The 26,684-nt window shown below is 36.5% G+C and overlaps 1 protein-coding gene across 5 annotated transcripts in view; it reads left to right on the top strand.

Annotated features, from left to right (window-relative positions):
• LOC117238977 (LIM domain only protein 7) overlaps positions 1 to 26,684 on the top strand; it is a 156,100-nt gene that overhangs the window by 115,778 nt on the left and 13,638 nt on the right. For 3 of the 5 annotated variants that reach the window (XM_033504214.1, XM_033504211.1, XM_033504212.1), the window contains exons 2-6: positions 19,570 to 19,716; positions 21,313 to 21,501; positions 21,619 to 21,906; positions 22,180 to 23,583; positions 24,205 to 25,218. In XM_033504214.1, coding sequence (XP_033360105.1) covers positions 19,669 to 19,716; positions 21,313 to 21,501; positions 21,619 to 21,906; positions 22,180 to 23,583; positions 24,205 to 25,218 — 2,943 coding nt within the window. In that variant the 5' untranslated portion in view covers positions 19,570 to 19,668. Of the gene's footprint in view, positions 1 to 1,180; positions 1,201 to 19,569; positions 19,717 to 21,312; positions 21,502 to 21,618; positions 21,907 to 22,179; positions 23,584 to 24,204; positions 25,219 to 26,684 lie in introns of those variants that run through there. The other 2 variants (XM_033504213.1, XM_033504215.1) reach the window with 2 other exon arrangements.

The raw sequence follows: 26,684 nt of genomic DNA, 5'->3' as shown, positions 1-26,684 counted from the left end.
TAAGCAAATCATCGCACGTATCAAACAGAATATTCAATTGGTCGAAACTTACAACCTTCGCATATGGTATGCTTGATCACGAGTGGGTTTGATTCGATGAAACGAACCCTTGATGCGATGGAACCGCTTAGAAAGCATAGCTGTGCGGCGTGGCTCGCTGGGTGGTTAATAGTCGGCGTTCCGTGGCGTGCATGATTAGCGAGAAATTATATTTACGAGTGCACGTGGGCGGCTTGGAATAAAGTCGATCACTCGGCCCGCGAGGACTTCCGCGATGATCTTTCCGCGAGGGTGTGACAGGCTTAGTCGAGCTCTCATATCGATGATTTCCATCGTAGCTCTCGACAGGGATCGCGTAGAAACCCGAGCGGACCAAGCCAGACGATAAATTATAACGGCGGGACATGGCGCGTGGACGAACCCGCCGCGCGTAATGCAATAGTTCAGGGCGAGAATTGATGGACGAACGAATTTATCGTGCTCGCCTGAAGTGTTCCGCAAACTATTATTTAGACTCTGTTTCATTTGTTTATGAGCTCATACGTTAAATATTTAGAGATATTGGAAGTGAACTGCGGATGTTTATGCAGTTGCACGTTTTTAAAGACATGAATTGCAGCAACAGTATCTAAATAGAGATTTGTTTCGGGTATTAAATGTTATAATCTGTATTTTGTCCTTGATGTTTTATATGTCTTCAAACATTATGTGCATACTATATATTTTATTGCAATTTTAAATTTTGCATTAATGTGCAAATATATGCAGTATGGTTATATATATTATCAGAGTAATATTTACTTTTAGTAGCTCCAATGAATAGCACCTCCGGCATTTTGTGCATAAACGCGTGATTGTTTATGGCGAGTTTTTAGTGGCTGTTAAGGTTGAGTTGAACTCAACGAGATAAAAATTTTTTTAAAAATGACGAGTATCATATTAGAGATAGAAACAGAGAAACGCATATGTATGTATATTATATGTTTGAATTAAATGTAAATACATGCATATTGTATAAATGTATATTGTATATATTTATTTCATTATATTTATTGTATTATATGTATTTCATTATAATTTTAAAAGCGCTTCACCCAATGTAATCGATTAAAACTTCCGCACTAATATCCTCATATTATTTTATGTTTCAGGTGAGTTTTAAATATACAAAATCTATCTACCTAAAAAAGAAACATCTCAGTAAGTAATGCTTTCCTTCATTATATGTAAAAGAAGTACTCTCTTCAATGCTCCAAAGCATCATACATAGCCTTAAAAAAAAAACACTTTTTCCAATGAAATAGAAATATATCCAACATTAAAGTCAATGTATAACTACTAACTCACGCTATTAAATCAAACGACCCTTCGGAAGAAGGTCGAAGCTTGAAAACGGTTCCCCTCGTTGTACCAAGTCAAAAATCGATTTTCAACGATAGATAAATTCGCCACGAGAGATAAATACACGTGGTGGTTGTCACGTAAATAGCACGATCGTGTACGCAAAGCGTACACCACGCGTCGGTCGTGCAACGCGTCTAAAAACGACGCTCGATTCACAAAAAGGGCCGACCTAACCGAAGTGGATAGCCCGTGCGGCAAAAGATACGCTCGAACGGATGCGTGGATCATCCAAGAGGAGACTTTCAGCATGATCCAACAAAGCAAAGAAGAAGAAGAAGAAGCGGAGGAGAGCCGACGCAAAGTCTTTCCTCTCTTCCGAAGGAAGAGGGCATCGCCCTGACCGTGACCTAGCCACCGCTCCTCAGGCGAACGCACACACGCACATGTTTCTACACACATGCGAGCGGCTACGTAGTCAACCTAGGATACCGAACAACGCGCTTTCCTTCGGATCACCGAATGGGTGTCGTGAAATCTCATTCGGTATTAAATCGAATCGTCATCCCATCGTGTGTCCTAACATATCGTTGACCGGCTATTTTATGCAAAAACTAACACGTAGCGGCGCTCGGTAACAACACTCGAATGTGAAAACACGAATTTACTGGTGACCGATCAACAATTTGTTAACATCAGAGTATTCGACGGAATTTTCATACATTTATTTAATTACGTAATTGAAAAGGAAAAAGTATGAAGGTCATAGGAGAAAACCATCTAATTTTGGTACAATAGAATTTTTCCCAAGTTTCGAACTTTCTGTCAGAATATACGCGCTAAGCAGAATTTTTTTCCAACAGGCAGAGAATTCTGATAGTTCGAAGCGTTTTATCCCCATCAGTGCATTCGCAGAGGCACGAAGATACTGTACACACATGATCACGCGAATCGTGACGAGGAGCGTGTCTATCGTTGCGTCTCGGCCTCCCCAGGACACGTTATTCGCGTGTATTGCCCATCAGCGTGATTCCGCCGGCAGCGAAATCAAGCCCCGATACCTTTGTCATTTTCCTTTCGAAGGGAGAGAATAATCTCTGATTCGTGATGGACGTTCACGTTCAATGTACCACGTTGTAGTTTCTTCTAAACGATAGTCGATGATAATCTCAGAAAATGTTCGTACATTGTGAATGTTCTTGAAAAGAATAGGAATTCCTCGACTAGTAGAATGTGTCTCTATATAGGCAGATTCGTGTTAGAAACTTATTGTTGGCAAGTGAATAAAAGAAATAGTTTATGTTCGAATGATTCGAAAAATTATTATGGAAATTATGTTAGAAAATGATCACGTGTCAAGACGTATTCGAAGTAGAATACGTTCGTATCTGGCCAGACAACGCATAACTCTTATGTGTGCTTTGTTACTGTGCCTACCGTTATGGCTGCATTGTGACAAATTTATACGTATTATCGCGTTGTAATAATAACAAACATTATTTCTATTATTAATAGATTTTTATTAAAGTGAAAAATTAACAGAAGAATATTCCTTTCTTCGTCCTAGTCCAACATTCCTTTTTTATTCGACAGAAATTTAAAAAATTAGAAACTAGATAATTAAGAATAATAAACTACAAATTCGTCAAAGCACGACAGAATCATATAGTGCCATGATCTAGCATATCGAAATTCTCTGCATTCAATAACGCAACTGAAATTTTCTAATACACTGTCTCGACAATGTAATCAACATAAATTCGCCGGTCCAATTAAATTCATTCGATACATCTTCCTGATTGACTGTCCTGACTGCATTCGTTCCTGGCATACGCCGACCATTTCTGCGATCATTTCGCGAGGATGGAATTCCGGATAGATCGTTTCATTAATTTCGAGAATCATTGGTTTCCTACCGCTTGCACACGCGACTAGCCACCAGCGTGAATTCGAATTTTCTCCGTCGGGTAGATTCGAACATATCTTACAAGAACGCGTATGTTTGCATGCAGGACTCTCCGCAACGCTAGAATCAACTGTGCCTGCTGCATGATTTCGTTGCTTTTCCCCGCTCGCGTGCAACGCTTAAATTGTAACGAACGAAATAGCGCGGTGCATAAAGAAAGGGAATTGAAACGTATCGGGTACGCATGCAAGAATTTATGGTACATATATCTTTTCATTCAGGCGGTATTCGATGAACCCAAGCACGAGGGCGTAACACTAAGACAACGATAACTCGCATGAGATATACTTCGTTGCGAACATAGTCACGGTATCGCAAAGATTTTATGGTAACGCCATATTTATGATTCTTCAGTCTTATTGCAGTAACTCTTTGAAAACATTGAAAATTCGTCATATATGAACATGTTGAATAATTTTAAAGTAACTCTTTTTTTATTTGATATTTATTTATGTAGTCACAGCAGTATGAAATTAATAGACCTACGAATGACCTAATAGTGCTACAAATTTATTGCCACTGTAGCTTTAATATGTTCTCAATCAATAATTTATTGGATGTGACATTTATTCCTTTCTCAAGAACTTTTTATTTAATTACTATTCGCTTTTTAAAAATACATATCGGTATTAACATGGAGATATAAATTTACCAATTAAAAAATTTAATTAAAAATAAAAGTAAGTACTTTGCAATTATCCTTTTCACGAAACATAAATCATGATAGTCATAAATAAAATTCAGCTTCGTGAATATTACTCAGGTGGATCTTAAGAGGTTAAACATCCCCAACATTTCACAATAGCCAAGACAGATAAGAGAATATTTTCTCAATTTCTTATCACACAATTCACAGAGAGCTTCTCTATCCTTTATCCAATACGAAAGCAGACTTTCATGGCCGATACAGCCATGATAAAGAAAACGTATCTCGCGATTCGACTCAACAGTTAATAATTTCCAAAGATTCTACCTCCAATAAATTTCATAGTAAAGAGAAAAACAGGCAGGGATGCGAATTGCATCGCTCGGCACTAGCACATGCAATCGATGTAATTCACACTCGATGTAAGTATACGCGTATGGAACGCGCTATGCGGTAGAAAAGTATCTAGCAATGAACACCGGGTACAAATGGACGTCATAACTATTATACGCGCACGATATACCGGGTCTCGAGGCCATATTGAGAGTAACTATCCACTTTCGCCTCGTGCAATCTAGAACGTTGGATTCCATCGTTTTACTGATTGAACGTAGATACATCTATTCGTCGATTGAATCTCCGGAAAGTTTTTAGAGATAAATAGTTTCTTTTTGATACGTACATAAGTGACCTCATACTTATAGATGAGAGTGTATTAGGTATGTATATTGGTTTGATTATTCGATTCATTAAGCTGCTTAGTTTGAAAATGAAGATGGGTACGATGGCAGACGCATTATGGATAGGGTAAATGGTGGATTTATTGTTCCATAAATGTGGCATACTTATTGCGATATAGAACTAATAGAAAAGGTAAATGTCACAATGACATTCTAGTTATAGCATCGGTTTTTATTAAGTTTATTTTCGTTTAATATGGAACTTTCGCTTCAGGAAAGCTATATTATTCTACAAAAAATAGGAAAAATGAAAACTTTAAAACAATTATCTTATTTAGTAATATTGAAAATACAGGATGATTGATCAGCTAGTTAACTCAAAGAAAACGCCGTTGCAGCAATAACGCTGTGTCAGTACATACAAAATCTATTATCAGAAGTGTATACGAAAGAAAAAACGAGCGTGTATGGTCCGCGCTTGGTGGCACTGTTTTTCAGTTAATTAGCAGGAGAATCACTCTATTAATTCTCAGAAGGCGATGGCTGGATTGTCTTTAATCTAAACGCTTTTTGGACTATGTTTGTATGAGTATTTTCTGAACTAATATCGCATTACATTTAAAAAATTTCGTTCTACTTCCAAAAGTTTCCAAGTGACATAATTCGATAGAAATTTAAATAGCACATAAACGGAAGCTGAGGCGGCGATGAAAGGAATAATAAAGTTAAGAGCCACGATAAAATGGGGCAATACAACGGTCAAGAGAAATGTATTACGAAATGAAAATTAATTTTTGTAATGTTGCGAACGATTTAACGAGTTCCAAAGCTCTACTTAAATTCGACGACGTGCACGAATTGCATGGCCGTGTCATGGCCGTAAAATGCTATGACGTAGATTAATAAAAGACACAGTTGAGCCCGTGAATTGTGCTAACATAAAGTCACCGTTTTATGTACCATAAAATGTTACGGCACTTCTTCCAGGGGCGCGTTTGCACGCCTGCCTGGCAAAAAACAAAAAAAAAAAAAAAAGAAAAAAGAAAGGAGAACGAAAATGAAAAGGGGAGCAACGCATAAAGACACGCTTGTAGCTTGCTTGTAACATTGGTCAAATTACGCGGTGGTTTCTAAATTATGAAAAGTTGTCTTGAAATTGGATAAAATATCTAGCTGATAAAAAATTACTGTGCACTTATTAGTTTTACAGATAAGTTCTGCTATTGTAGATAATTCTTTGTTATTGACTATTGAATAACTTTATATACTTTTTGGTATTCATCGAATAATATTTTGTTCCCGCATGAAACACCTTCGTTATATAATAGTACTTACAATTTTATGCGTATAATTAAACAATTTTCTTAGAATTGATAGAGAAATTCTCTTGCATTAAAATAAAAAATAATTTATCCTAATAGTTGTGGAAAATCATTCAAAGCATAAAGTTTTTTCCATAAAGTAAAAAAAGAGAAAAAAAGTAAACTTTGTCAAATTAAATCACTCTACAATACGTCAAACAAACACTTAATTTCTTTCATAAAAAAACTCAAACAACCCGTCCAATTTATAAGCAAATAATAATAGGTCACTGTACAAGATACTTCGCATTGCGGAATACAAGTTAAATTGATATTTTCGGAGGATATGGTTGTAAAACAGAGCGCGTGAGTCTTTCGTCGAGACATAAAAATGTCTCATTTCAACATTAGAGAAACTGGGATAGGGTGAGATAAAGTAAAAACATGGCAGATGGTTTCAGGGGAAAAAGATTAAATTCATTTAGAGTCAACTTTGACTTGGGAACTCGTAAGATCTCGGAAATACGAGGTTATTTTGGCGAATTAGAGAATTTATCGTGCGTTCGTCCAATTTTTCACGCCATTGGAACCACAGCTGCGATCATCTCAATATATTTTCAGATCTAACACGTCTGCGACCTCGTGTTCATTTTACACACTCACCCTTTTTCGGTCTTTATAGAACTTTGTCTCTCGCAGTGAGGATGCGAGACATCATGACGTTTCGGCGTCGTCGTTATAACGTACGATTTTCGAAATTATATCTCCAGTCTATTGTAGAGCTAATTCGAGCAGACATGTGTAAATATTCTCATTAGAGGGGGCGCACAAGCTTGGACGTTTCTCGGAGCGTAACGAGTTCAAACAGAAAGCGAGAGAGAGAGAGAGAGAGAGAGATTTTCCAGATCGGCGACGTTCATTATTTTGATTTCTTGTTGTTTCTTGACTTCGCTCATGGCTATGGCCTACATTGTTCAGTGTTTTATTACACTATTTAAAGATGGTTACGCGGCGAAGTCTATATCACAGTTTCGTGAATATCTAACCAGCATTGTATTATGTTCGTTAACTTCAAGTACTTCGCAAAGATAAAATTTTTAATTTGTCCACAATTGTCTGTTTTATGACAACCGTAATAAAAGATCACATTCATCTCATTGTTTTTTTATTATAAAATAATTCGATCGTTCTACTGGCAGATGAAGCAAAAATTACACGTGAAGTGGTTAAAAGCAATTTTTCAGCTCCGTGTCGTCAAAAGATCAAGCGTCTAAAGTGCTACATAAATCGACATGAAGTGCATTTTACGATGGTAGAGTACCTCGACAAAAAAGTAGAGAAAAATCAAATGGAAGCTCGTTGCTCGTTTTTCTTGTCTCTTTGCGTCGTCTACGAATCGCCCTAAACCCCATAGATTTCTTTCTCTCTTTCTCTCTCTTTCTTCTTCTTGCTCTTCGTTTCTCCTTGGATTCGTGGCGTATCTTAATGCACAGTACGTGTGCAATATGGCAATGTCGGCCCGTATATCGAGGGTTCATCGTGGGGCCGAAGGGGTCACGACCCAATCGCCAGAAATTCCTTTATCTTCATTCCTGCGTTTTTATTACACCCTTGCCGCCATCTCGGTACGTCGTCCGTTCGATGAACCTTAATTGCGACCTGCGATCGTCTTTGTTGCGTCGGGATCCTCTTTGGAAACGATCACGAACCACTTTCAGGCGTGAACGATCGTGTCATGAACGGAACACCGTACTGAAAAATTTGAATTTCCAAAAAGAATTCAACGCGACTAGGTTGCGCATCGCTAAATTTAAAAAATATTTATTGACGGTTTTGGTTATCCTAAAAAATATCCAAATATGTTTTTATCGTTGTTTTATTCGTATTGAGCGATAAATATATTTTTGTACTTCGCTGGCTTGAACTTTTTTGGGAAAAGTATCTCTGTAGATTTATATAGGCGATAGTTTTTATAGCATTTTGTGGTTTTCTTTAATATGTTTTTATATTTAGAATATCATTATATATTGCAATTGAGAGATTGTTTTTTTTATCGTTATTCTATGCTGTTATTGGAATTTTGTAACCATATTTTATGACTCTATTAATTTTATGAATGACTTTATTTTCTTCGCTGATATTTCTACATTAAGTTATTTCCGTTATTAATTACCATCTTTTGAATAACGCACCGCATCACCTTAATTTGGATGTAGACTTTCGCATTCACTTTTTGTAATCATTCTTTCCAAGTATGACACTTTAATAACAGGATACGTGTATATATATACATATATAATATGAATCGAAAAATGTTTCTTTCAAAAAAAAAATTTCATAATCTACTAATAACTGACGTTTAATAAAACATTTGAAGACATATATCAATTTTTACATCGAAGTAAAGTGTAATCTCCATTTACAGTTTAACTTTTTCTCCTATTGCTATTTGCGTACCTTTTTGTACTTGAAGTTTCCTCAATTTTCAATTTTCTGCCAGAGAAACGTAATGACGTTTCAATCTTGCCCTTCCAATCTTGCCCGATTGAATTCCACGAATTCGAAATGGATTTCCTTGCCACGAGGCTTCATAATCGCCTATCGGGCCATTTAATCTACTTGGGACGCGGTGATGAATTCGTAATGCAAAAAGGTTCCCACAGGAATTAAATGGACGAAGCCAGAGCGGAGTATCGAGATTCTTGCGATTAGGAACGCGGAACGATACTGAGATTGAAAGACAGCGGAACGATAACTCGACTACCGTTAAAACAACGCGTGGTTTATGTTACCCTCATCAAACGGAAGGAATACTGTTACTTTGCTGCAATGGGATGAATTAAAATACACTCGGAGCGCGAAGGTGTTACTCATTAAAATATACTAGATTTTATTCCTTTTTTATTGATAATTATTAAAATTTACGATTGACTTTTATTAGGTTGTTTATTACACGAATGCTATACGGGAAAAATATTACATAACAAGTCCATTTTTTGTTAATTTAACGTCACTTGGTAATAAAAAAAAGAGGAATTTTAATACGAAATAGTTGAAGATTTTCTATTGGAGAAATTAAGTGGATAGGATATACGAATTTACTTTTTCCTAGATACAAGATAGAAGATAAGTACAGAAAATAATAGATAAGATGTACATTATTTGTATTATTTTGCCATTCATACCACTTTTCTTCTGACAATGAGCCTTTCAAATATAACAGATGAGTAAATTATTAAGGAAATTACATAAAATTAATCACAAATAAAGGCTGCTAAAATACTATAAATTGACTCACGTATTACTCGCAAGAAGAAGTAATGATACTCTTAAATTTTTATAAGTTTCAGTAATTTTTCATCTAATAAGAATGATAGAAAGGATGAACGATCACCCGTCAAGCGAAACGCAAACACAAAACATTTAATTATTTGTCTCGTATATAAAATTATATAAACTGTTTCAAATCTAATTTCGTATAACGTGTGACGTAAAAGAGATAGAAAAACGAGTAATCATTAAAATTCGATACGTAACATCCTCCCAAGTCGGTTTTTATATCTCTTTCATTTATTGCGTTCAGCGACTGTGACTGGACACGCACGCCTCGTTATCTCAATGGAAATTACATTTATTCCTCAACAGGCGTGAAACGCTGCTTTCCGTGGATTTACAGTTAGATGGTTGGTCATTAGATTGTAGGAATTCTCGGTGGTCGCCGATGTTTGTTGAAATTGACGACTACACAACTCCTAGAAGGGAACTAAAAGCATCGAAAGTGATCGAACGATCGAACAATGTGTTCTTGCGTTTCAACGATTTATCACTCGTTTGCTTTTGCTTGTAAAGCGATTTGTTACTTGTAAATGTACACAGTCAATACAACACTTTAGATATTTTATCATTACAACATAGAAGAATTGTGATGCGTGTTAAATTAATATTAGATTGTTGCTTTGTCCGTTGCGTGTAAAATTTAAATTTTAAGACACGTATTTGTACACAAGAAAATTAATGATGAGAACAGATCTCTTGAAGTACCAATTATATAAATTCGATGAATTTTAAGACAACGACTCGATTTTCAAGTAAACGATAGTCTCTTAAGGAGGATCTATCGATCGCGAGTCCTACGTGATTGTATCGCGTACAACTAACGACGAGTTTGCACTGGTACAAATAACGGTGGTACGATTAGATAGATGATCGTAGGTGTAATTAAGGTTAGCTACGTGGCAATTAGAGAAGATCGCGATTGTGCTCGTACCGGTGCTGCATTGCTCGCCTCAAAACGATCGTTTATTCGTGTCCTGTGACAGTTCGTGAAATTAATAACGCTCTTTAATGATTGTACAAGATATATAAAAATGATAGACAGCTAGAGATATCGTTTGTTTTCCTTTCTCCAGCGATCTTAACTCGTGAGTCTTCCTGAAGGGGATGATAAATCGGCGAAGAGGTGGAATGCAGGAAGGGAAAACCTTATGGTTATATAATTGTTTACGTAACGAGGGCGTAAGTAATATATTATCTATTGGATACCATGTTTCATGAATGTCTATTTTCACATTACCAAAACACATACATTTCTGTATTTCACATTATTTAAATGCCTTGACATCTTGTAAAAATTCCACAAATTCATTTGACAACTAGAAATGCGAGCAATGTAAATTGATATTTAAATCTAAAATTAGCTGATGTTCGATTCTCTCTATAGATGTCTAGAAAAATGGCAATTTTTCCCAGGCAGCGTTACCAGAATAGATTGTGGCACACGTGGGTTCGCGTGCATTGAACTGCAATTTAAAGTGGCCCGGTGCAAAGTACGCGCGAAACGGTATAAATCGCCACGGTAGCTTTCATGTTTAGGCATGAGTTAAGATTCTTGTTCCCTTCCCTTTCATCTTCTTAACGCCACACTTCTTCTATCCTCCCTTGTGATATCGCCCGTGCACCGCCATTAATATCGAAACGCTAAACGCAAATCTGCGTAATCTTCTTAGTTGCTATTCGCCACCATGACATTAACACCTCGTCGAGCTCTAACGAATATTCGCCAAGTCGTATTCACGACCTCGAACCCCTTAATTCCATATTTTCGCCATATTTCTCTATCATCTTCGTCGTTTTAAAATCACGTGGGGTTCGATATGGCGCCAAGGAATCCCTTGTGAGATTACCAGAAATGATAACAACGAGAAATGTGCAAAGTCGCCGATCGATAAATTCCACAAAATTAGAATAGTGGCGATAAAATAACGTTCTAAAATGTTATTATTTGTAACTCTAAATATTAGATTTGTTTACAAAAAAGAAAATGTTGATAATAGGTAATTGGTTGGATGTAGCGTATTACGTTCCTTCCTTGCGGTCTTGTTTAATAATTACAATATTATATAACATAAAATAATTACACGATGTATTTTATTATGGCAAATTTTGACAATAATATCTGCATTTCTCGGAAGAATCATATTTATTATGGACACCAGAAGCAAATTAGTTACGCTCACAACTATATTTCGACAATTTATAACTATACTTTATTAAAAATATGCAAATATTTATAACTAATAAATTTTACAAATACTCGCCGATTTGTAATTGCACTGCTTTCTTATACCACAGGATAGTTTTTAGTTATGTTTTATCTCGGAAGTATAATTGAACTAAAACTTTGAATTTGACTTATCGATCTAAAGATCTAAATAGTTTGTTACGAGGCAATATCCAAGACAATGGTGATACTTCGAAAATAATCTTATCACAACACAATCTTTGAGAATAATAATCTTGTTAGTATAATATTACACTGTCGAACGGTTGAGGCGCCGGTCAGTCGGTAGGATAATAGAAATTACCATGTATTTGTGTTGTCATGTATTGTCTATGTTGGTCTACTTAAAATATCGAGGTTGCTTTCTGCCACGGAGAAAGATTAATGATTATTTGGACGATTTGTTTTATGGCAGTCGAGTGAGAATTTTCGTACGATTGCGCGTTTTCACGTAGAATGAAACGCTCCATCTGATAACCGCGATTTCGTTTGCTCGTTGGCGCGTGGAGAACATTTTTCAAGAGAAGTGGTAGGTAATGTCAGGCGACGGGAAGGTAATCAGGTTAGGAAATTTCTAGTATATGCTTGTTATTAAAGAATATGGTTTCTCCGCGGCTATCGGGATCAAGGTAATTCTGGACTTTGCTGACTCTAACGAATTTAGCAGCTACTTAAGCGTGGGCGTTCTTGCGTTAATTTTATTTTTATTTTTTTGAATTTTCGTTGTATTCTCTGCCCCAAGACCTGCAGTGACTTCGTCATTTCTCTATGGTTAACAATAAAAAAAAATAATGGGAGTATATATTTCAAAATTATTTTAGGAGATTCTACTAAAATATTCACTGCCACGATAAACATAAATGACCGGTACAGAACTATGTAAGAATGTGTAATAATAAAAAACTATAGAATATAACGTATTTACATATTTCATAAAATTCGATACTATAAATTTGTATGTTTCATTGTTCATATTTTAAAATGTAAAATCCTCTTAAAACGAATGAAAAACCCCAAATATGCTATCGATATACGTATCTAGTACTTGAATTTTAAGCTAAACTGAAATATCCAACAGAATAAACAAAAATATATAATTAAAGATTAAAAACTGCTCAACTTATATACAATCAATGCTTTCACAAAATGTTATGAAATAGAGAAATATTTCATAAACGTGATTTTAAAATCGCAAAACAGTATCTAAAGGAACCGATTGTATTATCGATATGTATTATTGTATATGTATATTGTATATGTATGGCCATGTCACATTTGCAGTCCGTAGGTAGATATACAGTTGCATTGACCCGATGTCAGGCTCCGTACGATCGGCGCGAAAACGTCGCAAGAACGGTCACAGTTATACGAGTGGACGCGGAACGCTTTTCCGTGACTCGTTTACGAGCACGTTGTACCTGACATTCCGACCGTACGCTCGCGGAAGAACGTGTTCTCGGACGAGTCACTCCTCAGGAATCCCTTGGAGGCAAGTAAAACCGGCCTTGGACCTCCTTGAGGTCTCTTGTGTCAATATGCTGCGCCTATCAGCCCTCCCCTCTTTGACATGCAGATCAGCCCTGCCACAAGAAACAAACGTGCTTGGCTTTCACAAAGCGAGAACACGACACTGATGTTGTAGGGTGTCTTACCGCTTACTACTTAACTATTCCACTGTTTCAATCCAAGTACACGAATAATCTCAACATTTATCATTTTTTTATCTTCCTCCTTGTAATCTCTATATTGCTGATACTGTTTGGTAAAATTAATCTTTTGTGGTCGACATATTCTTCTGGCTGTACTACTAACCTACGCCAATAAATATTTACAGCTTAAAGACAAATTTCGAATGCCGCCACTGTGGTAATATCCGATTGAGGGATGAAAGGATTGAGGGATGACTAATTTTCTAATTTCGATTTTCTAATTTCTGTAACTTTGTGGAAAAAATCACAAACATATATATAACATTTATTATCATTAAACCTTCCATGAATGTATCAGGTACAGAAGTTCGAAAGTTGTGTTGAATTATTCGATTATGGAAAAACTGTATTTCTAACGTAATTTTTATCTTCTTTTGTATTTGTCGTTGAAGAATATATTTTTCGCTATTTGTATTAAACGCTTTGTATTAAATTTATATAATATTTATAATTAAATTAATATTTGTATAATATTTTTAATATAAATTGTAAAAAATTTGTATTAAAAGTTGATTAAGCGATCGAAGATTTTAAAACTGCGTGACAATACTTGAATAATGCTCGATTGATCGTGTGAATCATGTGACTAATAATATCGAGTAATTGGAATCGTGATTTACTAAATTACACGGTTAATTGAGAAACTTCCTCGTAAATTTATAGGGAGTCTGAAATTTCTAACAGACTTTCTTTTCCTAAAGAATATGGAGGATGTTATGGCTTAATCGATAAATTTGTCTTAATCGGTATATCTTGGATAGTTCATTGAGCTGAAAGAATACAATGATTGTCTGGTTGCTGAAGGAGGCCAAGGAGATTCTTGGAATTAATTTTTAAGGACACTGTAATAGGGTAAAAGTTGCTTCTAAGGTATTTGACATATCTAGACGTTAATTACTTGCAATTATAAGTAAATGTGAATTGGCAAATTAGTGCCAGTATCACGATTGTTTAATTTTTTCTTTCAAGTATCCATGACACATCTGCCTATAGAGTGAAATACGAATCATCTGTAAGCAATTTTAATGTGTTGTAATTGTTGAAAAAACCTAATAACGATTATTTTACACATTTGACACGGTTAAATTTTATGTTTTAATAATATTGTGTGTATTCATGTTTATATACATTCGGTACATTTTACATATTTATATTTGCCATAAATATAATCATTCACAATCTAACAATTATAAAATTTAAAAAATCGGAGTGCGTAATTTTGACAGACTTGATAATTCCAGTGATAAAACATGTGTCGTTAAATAAACCATGCTTCTTATCTTCGGCTACAAAAATTCTACGTCTACCAGATAAGACGTTTAACCATAACCGTAAAACGCAAACCGTAAACTCGTCACAAATTCAGGATATACGATCTATTTTATTCTACTCGTTCCTTCGCGGTAATTGTTAAACAATTTCTACAAAATCTTATCAGTGAGAACATCATTGACGGAAATCGACTCTGAGACAGCAGCACACACAGGAAATATAAATTTCGGAAAGCGTTGCGTGGAACACAAGCGCATCCAATTAACACCATGGAATTGGCGCGAAGATAAACTCTACTGATCACACGAAGATGTTCGGTGTCGATAATATCTTTGCACGCAGCTGAGATTTACGACGATATCAAGTTGTACATGTTCTCATTCCTTGGCGAAATGCACCCGGCTATATCGATACATCCTGATTTCCGACAACGTTCCTAACGCCTTTGATCGTTTTTGTCAGCGGATACAGAGCGTGTCATCATCATCATCGTGGTTAGAATTGTCGCCAATTTTTAAATTTTCTTCGACAGTTACGAATATTATTATTTGGTACTGGAAGATCTTTGACTGAACGGTACAGGACAAAAGTACGATAAGTGTGAATATTTGCAATTTTCAAATTTTCAAATCAATGAATTTCGTAAAAAAAGATAATTGAATAATCAGTATTTTGGATATAAATATTATTCAAGAGGGACCCCATGATCAAAATTAATAAAAATGACTTGTATTATTGAAATCTTATAATGTACATTTTATAGTAATATATATTTATATAATAAATTTAGAAAGAAGTTATTGCGTACTCTTAAGTGAAAAAGAAATAATATTCTGGGAAAGCCTCACGAGAGTAAACATCCATAAACTTGGTGCACTGCTTCGTTTAAAAATACATGGATTACAAAGTCTATTAACGATCTGTGAGAAGATAAATCGATTTTTCATAGTGATTCCGCATTTTTAATGTTTTCTTTTTGTTCGTAAATTTCCTCAGCCTGAAACCAAAAGTAATTAGACCGACGTTTCCACTTCCGGATGTTTATCGTTTGAACCTTGTGATACTCTGTCCCGTTTTCGTCGTGGAACACAAAAGGATTTATTCTCTGTTAACATTGAATTTTATGGTACAGTTGCTACGCTATACCGAGAAACTTTTACGGGCACCGGAATCATCCATGCATTCAACGAATTGGATCCATTGGATCGTGAAGAACAAAACGTCGAACGATGGAATTTACCTCTCCGACCAGCTACCGTGGTTACACAATTTTCAGTGAGAAATGAAAATTCTTTGGAATGGACCAAATGAAGAAAAACAATAGTAAACCAACTTATACATCAAATGAAAAAGCTAGACTTTCCAGTTTCATCGTTTTCTTCAATTTCATATTTTACAATAGAAAACAATATTATAATGTAATTAATGATATATTAATTTATTATGAAGATATAATATTGTACTACATGTATTTAATATTATAGAATAATTAATTAATTATGAGAAAGTAAAAGGTAAGCTAAAACCAATTACAATATTAAATTGAATAGAAAGATAAATTATCGAATATTAGTCCGTATTTCCGTAGAGCTTAAGACTGGAATGTGACGCAAAGTACGGATGGGAAAATTATAATGAAAAAGTGAGAGATTTATGGTGGAAACGTCGATATCATTCCCGAACAAATGAAACAATTAGGGGTGTGGCCACATTTTTCCATTCCCACAACACACGCTTCTCGTAATGACCACTCCTCTACATGAATAAATAAACTCGCATACGATTACACATGATTTTGCATATTCTGGTTCTTAACGATTAGCGAACCGCTGCTTGAAGCCTATTACCGATTATTCATGGTATGCCTCCTGAGTTTTCTTAATTTCCTGGTTATTACATATTGATCAAGCGTTTTTGCAATTTTCCACCGGACATAATTTGTCATATCAGTAGATTGAAAGACATTTTCTTTTAATAAATAACTAAGCTTGATACATACAGGTAAAAAGGTATTCCCTTGCGTTGTATATCATCAGTATTGCGTAGATACCTTGTTTCGATTGTGCGTCCGAGTACTATTACGTAAACGTAGTATGAACTGTATTAACTTTATGGAACTCCTTTTGTAATGACTTGCGGAGTATAATTTCATTACTACTTAGTTTTCTTATTGTAACAATTTTCGTTATTGTTTTACAACAATGCTTTGATATCCTGTCTTATACTTGTGATTCATTATACTTTTTAGAAAATGTAAAATATTACAAGCTAAAATTTTGCTTCGTTTCAACATTTTTCCTTTATGAAATATGTTACAATTTTTATTTTCATTGGCTGATGGGATCACAGTACGTAACAACAAATATAGTAAGAAATTTTTCTTCTCGTATCGTTTTATTTTCACCTGATTTTCTTTATTTCTGATCTTTTTACTGATGGTCAGAGAACGAAGTAGACTCGATTCCTTTTTTCGCGAGACGAAAAATCAACAGCCTTGAAATGCTTTCAGCTGATCGAGAAAGCTGAGGTTGCGTCGGAAATAGAACGTTCGCAACGGATGCGTCGTGCAAACATAGCTGCCCTGCAATAATATTTGCTCGTCGAACGATATGTCTAGTGAAATAAGAGCCGGAAGAAATATATTGGCGTACAAAATGATGCTTCTTTATAGAAACTTCATTGCTCTTATCGTAAAAATTTTTGTTTCGACGATTTAAGAAAATAGAAATTAATAGAGCATATATATTGTATATAATAGAGCATTGATTATTCAAAACTACTCATGTAAAATAATTCAATTTTCTGGAATAATTAAATAGCTTTGTTTTTATATAAAAGAGTATCCTTTATTTTTACATAAAAATGTAACAATTTCTTACCGTTTCTATTCTTGTATCTATCAATCTTTTTCAGGATCATCGTCAATTTTTACATTAATCGGTATTTCAATATTCCATCATTGCTTTGGTCAATGGAATGTTGTAATAATCAAGGAGTGTTATAATAATGCATTCATGTTGCAAATGAATAATGAGAATAAGATTAAATAAATTTTGATCTCGTTTCATTTCTCTTGCTTGTTATCAATATCGACCGGCTGCTATAAAATCGATGTAGCAAAGGAATCGTTGAAGTCGCTCCTGTTAATTATAGTTTCGATGTTGTCTTGCGTAAATACATGCTAAATTAATCAGTTCATTAGTGGAGCAGGCAAAAGCGACTTTCTGCTCTCTTCTGATAAAATAATCTTTCCTATTGCTTGATTTTCCCGGATCGAACGAATCTTTAATATCGTCCTACGCTGGATCTCAACCAGTTTAACATGATCTCTCCTGTTTTTCTCTTTACTCTCGGTTTATTTTCCCTTCCAAGGGAATCCTGCAACAAGGATTATTTCCCTAGTTTGATCTTCGTCCAGTTTCACGGTGTCCGAATAAAAACTTCAAACATTTCTTTACAGGGTTGCTTAAGGTTCAGAATTTAAATCTCTTCGAGTTTCTACCTCTTTCCCCTTTCTCTGATGATTCTCTTTTTCATATTAGATAATTAAGCAAATCATCATTATTTTATTGAATACTGTTGATGATCTTAGAGCTCGATACAAGCCCTAAAGCCTGAAGCATTTGGATACTTATTGAAACTTTTTATAAATATATTATACAAAATATTTTGAAATACATCACGAAACAAATCAGGAAATAAATCACGCATTTCCGATTTGCTTCTTTTACCAATTTAATTACGATACACATATTTCATTGCAGACATAATGACATTTCAAAAAGTTTCTTATAGCACACATAATGCTGTACTCTTAAAAATCTTCGAATAGTGATAAATGCTCGAATATTATCTGAAATCACTATATCAGTTTTTATATCGATTTATAACACACAACAAGATATTATCATCTTTCTATGAAGGCTTTCTTCTTTCGTTCTTCTTCATTATCTGGTTTCATGCGCTCGTCCATTGTACCCGGTTGTTTTCATCCCAAGCCTTTCATCTATTGTAAAGGAGCTCCTTTCAATTTCCATTGTCCACCATCTCGATACTTTGTCCCTTCTGAGTTTTGTCTCCAACCTACAATTGCTCGGGTTTTCTTCGAGACTAATTGCTCTCTTTGTCGCGTACCTTTTTGAGAAATTTATTCCCTTGGTTTCACTCAGCTTTTTTCAATTTCAGTTGAAGAGTCTAAAGAGGTAGTTGGAAAAATATTTCAGTTCAGTATTGTAGTACGTCCCGAATATTTTTCAACAAAATAATCTACACAAGAATTAAAACCAGCAACTTATATTTAGGATAATTCAAAATCAATAAGCTAATTTTTTATAAAAAAAGGAAACCAAAATAATCGAAAAATTCACGATTTATACATTGTGAATGTATTATTCTTACGCTATATCTATTCATGTTATAAAAATATTTGCAACACAAAAGAGAATTGTTTTGTCATTAATTACGAGACATGACACAAGTATAGTCACTGTTCATGCCTTGTAATAATTATTTATACATTCTTTAATCTTCATTTCATCGTAACAAGCTTCTTCCATTTCTACTCAGAAAAAATTCTGCTACAATAAAATAATAATCGAACATGCAACACAAGTGTAACATAACTCCAGCATAAATACAAAGTAATTTAGAATTCATTGAAATATATATAAAAAATGTATAATCTAAGACTAAGTTACAAATAAATAGTACTAAGAAATAGTTCAAAGGTTTGTTCTTATATAACGCTGTGTGAAAATACTTTCTAAGAATATGATTTAGATGTCATGACAATATAGATAGCTCAAGACTTTTGCAGAACGCTATACATATCTGCAAATCCTGGCTCAATAAATAACTGCAACCACGTTATTCATCTCCAGCCGTGTTCATTCTCACTACCATATCGATTTTACCCTTCGACAATGTCTACGTTCGCCTACCGAACAGCTCCATTCGCCAGCCGCGAAATCAGATAGCATTCAAGAACGTCGCGCCGCGTCGCCGTTTCTCGGATTGAACGGCGTTCTGCCACCGCGAGACGTCCGTTTCCCGTTAGTTCGTCAGTTAATAAGATTTCCTGTTGATCGGTTCCAGGGACGAGGCGTAGGATGGGCCCGACCGCGCGAGCAGTCGTCCTACACTGAAGAGGAGGAGCTTCCCTAAAGAAGAGAGAGAAGGAGGAAGGAACGAAGGATGCCTGCCTCGCAGACCGCCGCCACAGAGCGGCGAAACGAGAGGATGGTAAGTATATATCCTTTCTACGGTTGTCGTTTCCGCAGGAAGCGACCGACAAAAAAACGTTAGGGGGTGGCGAGATGAATGCTTTAGGAAATAGCGTTCCATTTTCTCTCGATGAAGGCACAAATGGAAGTGTCGAGATTTTTGTTTCCTACTTGGTTTCGAATAAAGTAGAAAATTGTAAACTTAGTGGAGGATTGGACGTGTTCACGTGTTCGAATTGAAAGGCTTTCCTAACTTTCTTAATTATTTAAATTATAATCCGTCTAACAAGACAAATTAATAAAGGTAGTCAAGACATGATTGCTATGACTGTAGCTATTGGCTGTCGATTAGTGATACTAGTGATATACTGAAGATATTCGATTATTACTAGTTGGCAGCCAATAGCTGCAATCGTAACAATCACGGTTTGTTTATCTTTACTAACTCGTCTCGTTCAACAAAATATAAAAATATTCCTGTTTTGTATTTTTATAAATACAATTCGAGAAATTATAATTAGAGATTTGTTATGGGATTATTTCGTGTCACATTTTTATCTAAAAGAATATAGAATAAATGTTAAAAAACGAAATATGGTATTATAAATTGTATACTTTCAAAAATGAGAGAAATTATTATAAACATTATTTTTTATTAACGTTATTTGATGATTTCAAAAAATATAAGTTTCATTAACTATAGTATTATTATGTATGGTATTAAAAAAGTGATAATTTAGAAAGGAAGATATTTTAACGCGTCTCGCTCAAATACGAAAAAAGCTGTACACGAGTTAAAACCATTAATTGTAACGCCACTTCTAACGTTCACATCGGATTCATAGCATATGAAAGAGTTAAACAGACAAAGGAACACAATTTTCCGAGAGTCCGCTCGACAATCGCCAACTGTCGCACAGCGGATCGCAACGATGTTCGCTTCTGAAAAGCCTTCGTACCATAGGAGCGTGATTCCGCTTCCGGTTAGTCAACGACGCCATAACAAGCGTTTTTGCTTGGCTATCGACTTTAAACTAGAAACTGATTACTTTTCCCCTTCTATCCTACGTATTTTTATTTTTATTCTTATTATACACTTCCGCTCTCCTTTCATCTCTTTTATCTTCTACTTAATATATATACTCTTCCCCATCTTTTCTTAAGAGTTTAGATCATTTCTCGAAAACTTTGCAGTTAATTCAAATTAATTAATGTGCAATAAAGATTTGCGTTAATTTTGAAAATTATTTCATTATTATAGTAATACTTATTAATTTTAAGTATCACTTAATTATTATTTTATTCCATAAAATTGATTACATCCATATATCTATATAAGTATTTCTGTCTTCGTCTCGTCACCATATGCTTTCCCTCACTCATCGATCAATGACCCGATTTGATTCACTCTTTCTGAAGTGATCCTTGAAACGATGATCGGTCGTTGCACTTTATAAGGACTACACCCCCTTGTTCAAGAAACTTCTATGGTTAAGCAAGTTTCAAGCGTGTTCGTCACCCGAAAACAGAACGTTTTTCTCGTTAAATTTGGATTTTTCTTAGAAATTTTTATAAAATTCGAAAACAAATATATTTAGTATATTCATTATTTCAGATTACACATGAGCCGCCAAAATTAAAAACGACCCTGAAAACGCCTCCTAAGCAAGCGACCAACCCTCTTCAGTTTGTTAAAGTTGGACCATGCTCTTTATATCGTACAGCTCAAGAACAATTGCAAAAAGTCCAAGAAGTGAAGAAAATAAAACAAGAAGTTCGCGATGATCCCGAGGATTGGCAATCGGTAAGATCATTTCATAATAAAAACAAAGAATGAAAATGCCTACACTAAGAATGAAGATTTATTGGATATTTTCAAATATCTTTAAGTATTAAATCATTACTTCTATGGTGTATTCAGAATCTGGACAATTGGAAGAGTAGTCGAAGGAAGCGTCAGGAACACATCATTGAGCGTGTAGTCGAGGTTAAGAAACTCGAACTAGAGGAACACGATCGACAGCGTCGTCGGAGCAAGACTTTCTCAGAAATGATGGAAGAGAGAGGCAGTAGGGGTCGAAAACTGAGCATCAGCTTGGCCATGTACCACGAGGAAGACGCCAATGATCTGAGTGACCTTGGTATAGGAACCAGCAGTGGAAAGAGCTCGGTTAGCGGCGATACACACGATGACACACACAGTGTCTTGGTAAAAATCATATATTTATCAATATTATATAAAATACAATTCAACTTCGTATATCTCTTATTTAAAAAAAATATATAAAAAATGCTTCTAATCAATACTTATCTAGCTGCATCTCGTTCGTAAATGTTAGGACATTTATAAAAACTTCAGTGAAGAAAGAATTTAGCCTGACTAAAAAGCAATTTTCCTCAACGCGAAAATTCTCGCAGCCTACTCTTTACAATAATTACTCTTATTTCCACATAAAACCAAAAACTCGACAAACATTTCCAGAGCGACAGAGATAGCGAAATAGAGAAGAATCACTCGGACGTGGACAACGTGGCAAGTGAGAGCGTGATCCACAATGACATCACATCATCAGCGACAACGACGTCAGCGACAACGACGACGACGACGGCGAAGAAACCATTCGGGAACGGGTTTCACAGCAGCAACCATAGTCACAACAATCAGGAGTACGATTCAGCGACAACAGCGACGATCAGCTCCCCAGAACCAGAGGAATATACGTACGAGGGTGCGATTCGCGGTTACGTGTCTCGAGTGTCTCAAAATATACCAAGGCGATCATTGGTCAACCTGGACTCAAAACTCGACAGCACCAAGACATCAACGAATGGTTCAAAGACGAGTTTAAACGACGAAGGTAAATCCACCATACCGGTGGTGAAGGTCGATATCCTGAAGAGGCGAGAGATCTTCGAGAAAGCCTCGCAGAAAAACAACGAGAACAAAACGAACAACAGGCTCTCCGGAGATTTTACGGGCACGAAATCTATCAAGGAACGACTATCGAACCTAGAAAAACAGAAACACGAGTCGGAGCATATCGACAAAATCGCGAATAAAGCGTTAAACAGACTGTCCGGTGACATGAGCTCGATCCGTGAAAGATTATCTCATCTGGAGAAGCAGACGTCGGAAAGAGAGAACAAAAGTTCTGCGTATCGTAAGCTGAGCACCGAAGAATTGGAGACAGTCAGACCGCTACGGGATAGATTGTCCACTTTGGAAAAATACAGCAGCAGCGACGAGTCATCGGCACCTGGCAGTACCGCTCACGAGTTACGACACAATGGCGAGCTGTCCGCCAGATCGATAAAGGATCGTTTGAGCGCCTTGGACGCGGCCAGGAGCAAAGAATCAGCCGATAAGAGATCATCCTCCGTTGGAAAGCACTCGTTGTGCTTCCGGGATCAAGAGAACAGAATCGATACCTCGACTCCTAGTGAGAGAAGCTCGTCGCCTGACTCAGAGTATCGCGTGCCAAGAGCCGCCTTCCATAGAAGCCTGGATTCTCTGGACGCGGACGCTTCCAGCGGTCCCGACACGTTCGAAAGAGTGCAAAGCTTGGAGGAACTCGATTACGGCAGACGTTATCCGGCGTCGTCGTCATCCGCCGAATTGTTGAACGATACCGATCGCGAGGATTCAGGGATCCACACGGCTGACGTCAGCTGCTCCGTGAGTCAAGCGGACGAACCAGTCGATGAAGACATCGTGCACGCCAACACGATTATCGAGCGACAGGAGGTGATCGAGGAGAAACCGGAGGAACCTCGCGACGTCGAGACAACGCACGTAACTGTCGTTGAACAACAAAGCGCCGCTGTATCTGTGAACGAAATCTCGACGACTTCTGCCAGCCAACCTGACGCAGTAGTAACAAAGAAGGTAAGGCGTAACTACGGTGTTGCATGGCGGTTTCTCTACTGGGTAAATCTACTTTTAGTTGTCGTTATATCTACTTGGCTGACGTATGTAAAAGTGAGAGTCTATTGAGTGGGGTACAAGTTGAGTTTGCTTGCCGTTCGCGAAATTTATTTTCTATGTTACCGAGTATCGAGTAATCGCGTAGATGTTAAGATTAAGTATTCGGGTCGGTTTAGGTCGTAAAGGACGGGCGTCAAGTAACATCTCAGTTTAGATTAGAAATTATATCTACCACTATGTTTCACACGTAAATTCGAAAATGAAACGTATACTCTTGTTGAGAAGAATTGCTGCAAAGTAAAGATCATGAATTTTAAATTCCATCCATATTTTAATAAAATCGATTATATATTAGTAGCGTATAATTTCTTCGTCATATGAATATCATGATTTATATTTTATCATTATATTCCGTCATAATTTCAAATGACTTTCAAACAATTTCAAACAAGCTATTACTTGACGACCGCACCTAAAACATTTTTTAACAATCGTGACTTTGAGTGATAATCTACTATTCTTGTTGTTTGGTAACGGGATGGCAGGTAGTACGATCTATCCAATAACTCTTTGGTTCTCTAGGGTACTGCTGACACTTCTGGGGAACTGTCGACTAACAAATCACAATCGCAGGCACACATAGAAGTTACTAACTCTAGTACACTTCGTTCCTATCCTGCTACGAGTCGCCCGATCGTGTATCAAAGTCCCAAAGTACCTCCGCGACGATCACCTCCTGATATGCTTCCCAAACCAAAGTTGCCTGGCCCCAAAGAACATTTAGAAATTAAAACAGATTCTCTGCCCGCTAAAGAATCGAACTCTGTCGCGTGCAGCAGCAAACTTTGCGCGGACGAGCAGGATCCGAAATTCGGTGTCGACGAAAAGGTTCAGGGTGCCTCAAAAGAGGATTCAACCAAAGTTACGGCTTCGTCTCCAGTATCATTAGACTCTACCGTTATAGACACTTGTTCATTGTCACCTGTTAGAGTGGCAGCCGTTCCAACGAACCTTCAATTAGAATCTAACGCTACCTCAGCTTCGAACTGTATCGCGAAAGAAGTTCCAAAAACTATAACGACACCAGTCACGTTTCCACGGGCAGCATCAAAGATTCCCACTCCGCTTCCTCGAAAAACGATAGGCACTAAATCATCCCCCACCAGTTCTACCTCCTCTCTGAGTCCGCCCATTTCACCATCCTCCTCTAAAACACCATCATTAAAAGCTAGAACGTCAAACGTTAAGAGTCCAACCAATCAGTTGTCTTGTCCACAATTTCCAAAAGCATCAGAGATACCAATCCCTGTTGGTTCTAATGTATCGTGTAACTCGAATATCCCCCTGTCACCATCCTCGAATCTCGAACAAACACCATTGACATCCTTCAGCACGAAACATATTTCGTCCCCAACGTTCAGCACGAAACACCAGGTGGCGGTGGGTGAAGAGACACTGCCTGCAGAAAAACGCCGAACGGTGATGGAAATTTGCGAAAAGGTGGTGGTACCTCAGGGCAAGACACCTACGACATCTCCAGTGACGCCATTCATCACCGTGGATCGCGTCAATGAGAAGCCGAGCTCAGCGACTGAGGTTAGGATCGATCAGCAATCTAGCAGCCCCTCGAGAAAGTCTTAAAAGAGGAAACGAGAAAATTCGTTCGTCTTTATGACTATCCTCGCGTAGCACTATTGTCTCTATCTCGCCCTTATCGTTAGACTTCGTCTAACTTCCATTTAGATCTTGTACATAAGAATGGGCTTTAGAATCGGGCGTTCAAGTGGCGGGAATCGCTACACGACCGCTTATCGATAATTAAAGAGAAAAGCGAAAGGATTCAGAGATTATTCAGAGTTTGAAACTACGAAATAGTAAAAAAGAGTTTCTAACGAATGTTACTCTCATGAGCTTATATGGTATCTAGCTGAACAATTCCATTATCGTGCCTCGATCGTTTCTATGGTAACTATTCATATACATATGATATACGCTATATGAAATAATCGTTTAAAACGGAACGCGTTTTGATTCGATGAAATAATGGGAAGCCGTATTCGCGTCTGGGATTTATCAAGATCAGGAAACTGAATCCTGCCACTTAGAACTCCCGGATAATATTAACCCGTCTTCGCCTATCGCTTCCATACGTATTTATTATCCGCCATTACGCACAAATCTCGCTGGAAACGAAGGCGTGAGACCATAGTTAACGATGTAAATAGACGACGCAGGAGCAAAACGTATATAATAACCCCCCAGTATCGAGTAGAATTAGAACAGGTAACCAGAAACACGTACTAGCCGGAGGTAAACGTTGTACTAATTCGTACAAACGTCGATAATCGCGGAAAACGTAGTGGCTTAATCAAACAGGGAATACATTTTGGACCTAAATACCGATGCCTAAATGCGATCGATCGCTGTCGTAACAAAAATCGTAAAATGTTCTAAGCGATAAAAAAATTTTGGTGTGACTCTAAACAGTATTGATAATATTCTTAACATTATTAAACTATTTAATATTATCCATAAAATAAAGAACCAATGGATGAAAACGAATCCTAGATAGGTACTATTTCAAACTATTCTAACACGATAAGAATAAGACTTCGTTTTAGATTAACTTGTAATCGATCTTAAAATACGACTTGTCGACATTCGGCGCGCACTATATAGTGGATAACGATCGATTGTAACGCTTGGGGGAGACGTATGCGGTTAATGAAATATAAAATTCAGTGGGCAGAGAAATTTGTCGTGTCGTGTTTCCATCGTAACCAAGGATATACAAATTTCCTTGATAAAGGATTTTGAAGCACGAATGAGTCAAAGCTGCGAAGATTTAAATATCTATCTCTTGACAATATATCAGCCATGAAACATGTGATATTTAATCCATGAAATCTTTCGTAGAAATAAAGAAAATCGACGTATCCATTTTTGCTTCAAACTATCTTGATTTCGCTTCGACGAATACGCGATAATCGTTATCGAATGCCTTTCGAGAGAAACGGTAAACTGCCGAAAAATCAATATTGAATTTAAAGATGTGTAACAGA

This window comes from Bombus vosnesenskii, unplaced genomic scaffold (assembly GCF_011952255.1).
Source record: "Bombus vosnesenskii isolate JDL3184/JDL3185 unplaced genomic scaffold, Bvos_JDL3184-5_v1.1 scf7180000013788, whole genome shotgun sequence".
Lineage (NCBI taxonomy): Eukaryota > Metazoa > Arthropoda > Insecta > Hymenoptera > Apidae > Bombus > Bombus vosnesenskii.
This window is presented reverse-complemented; position numbering and strand designations above follow the sequence as displayed.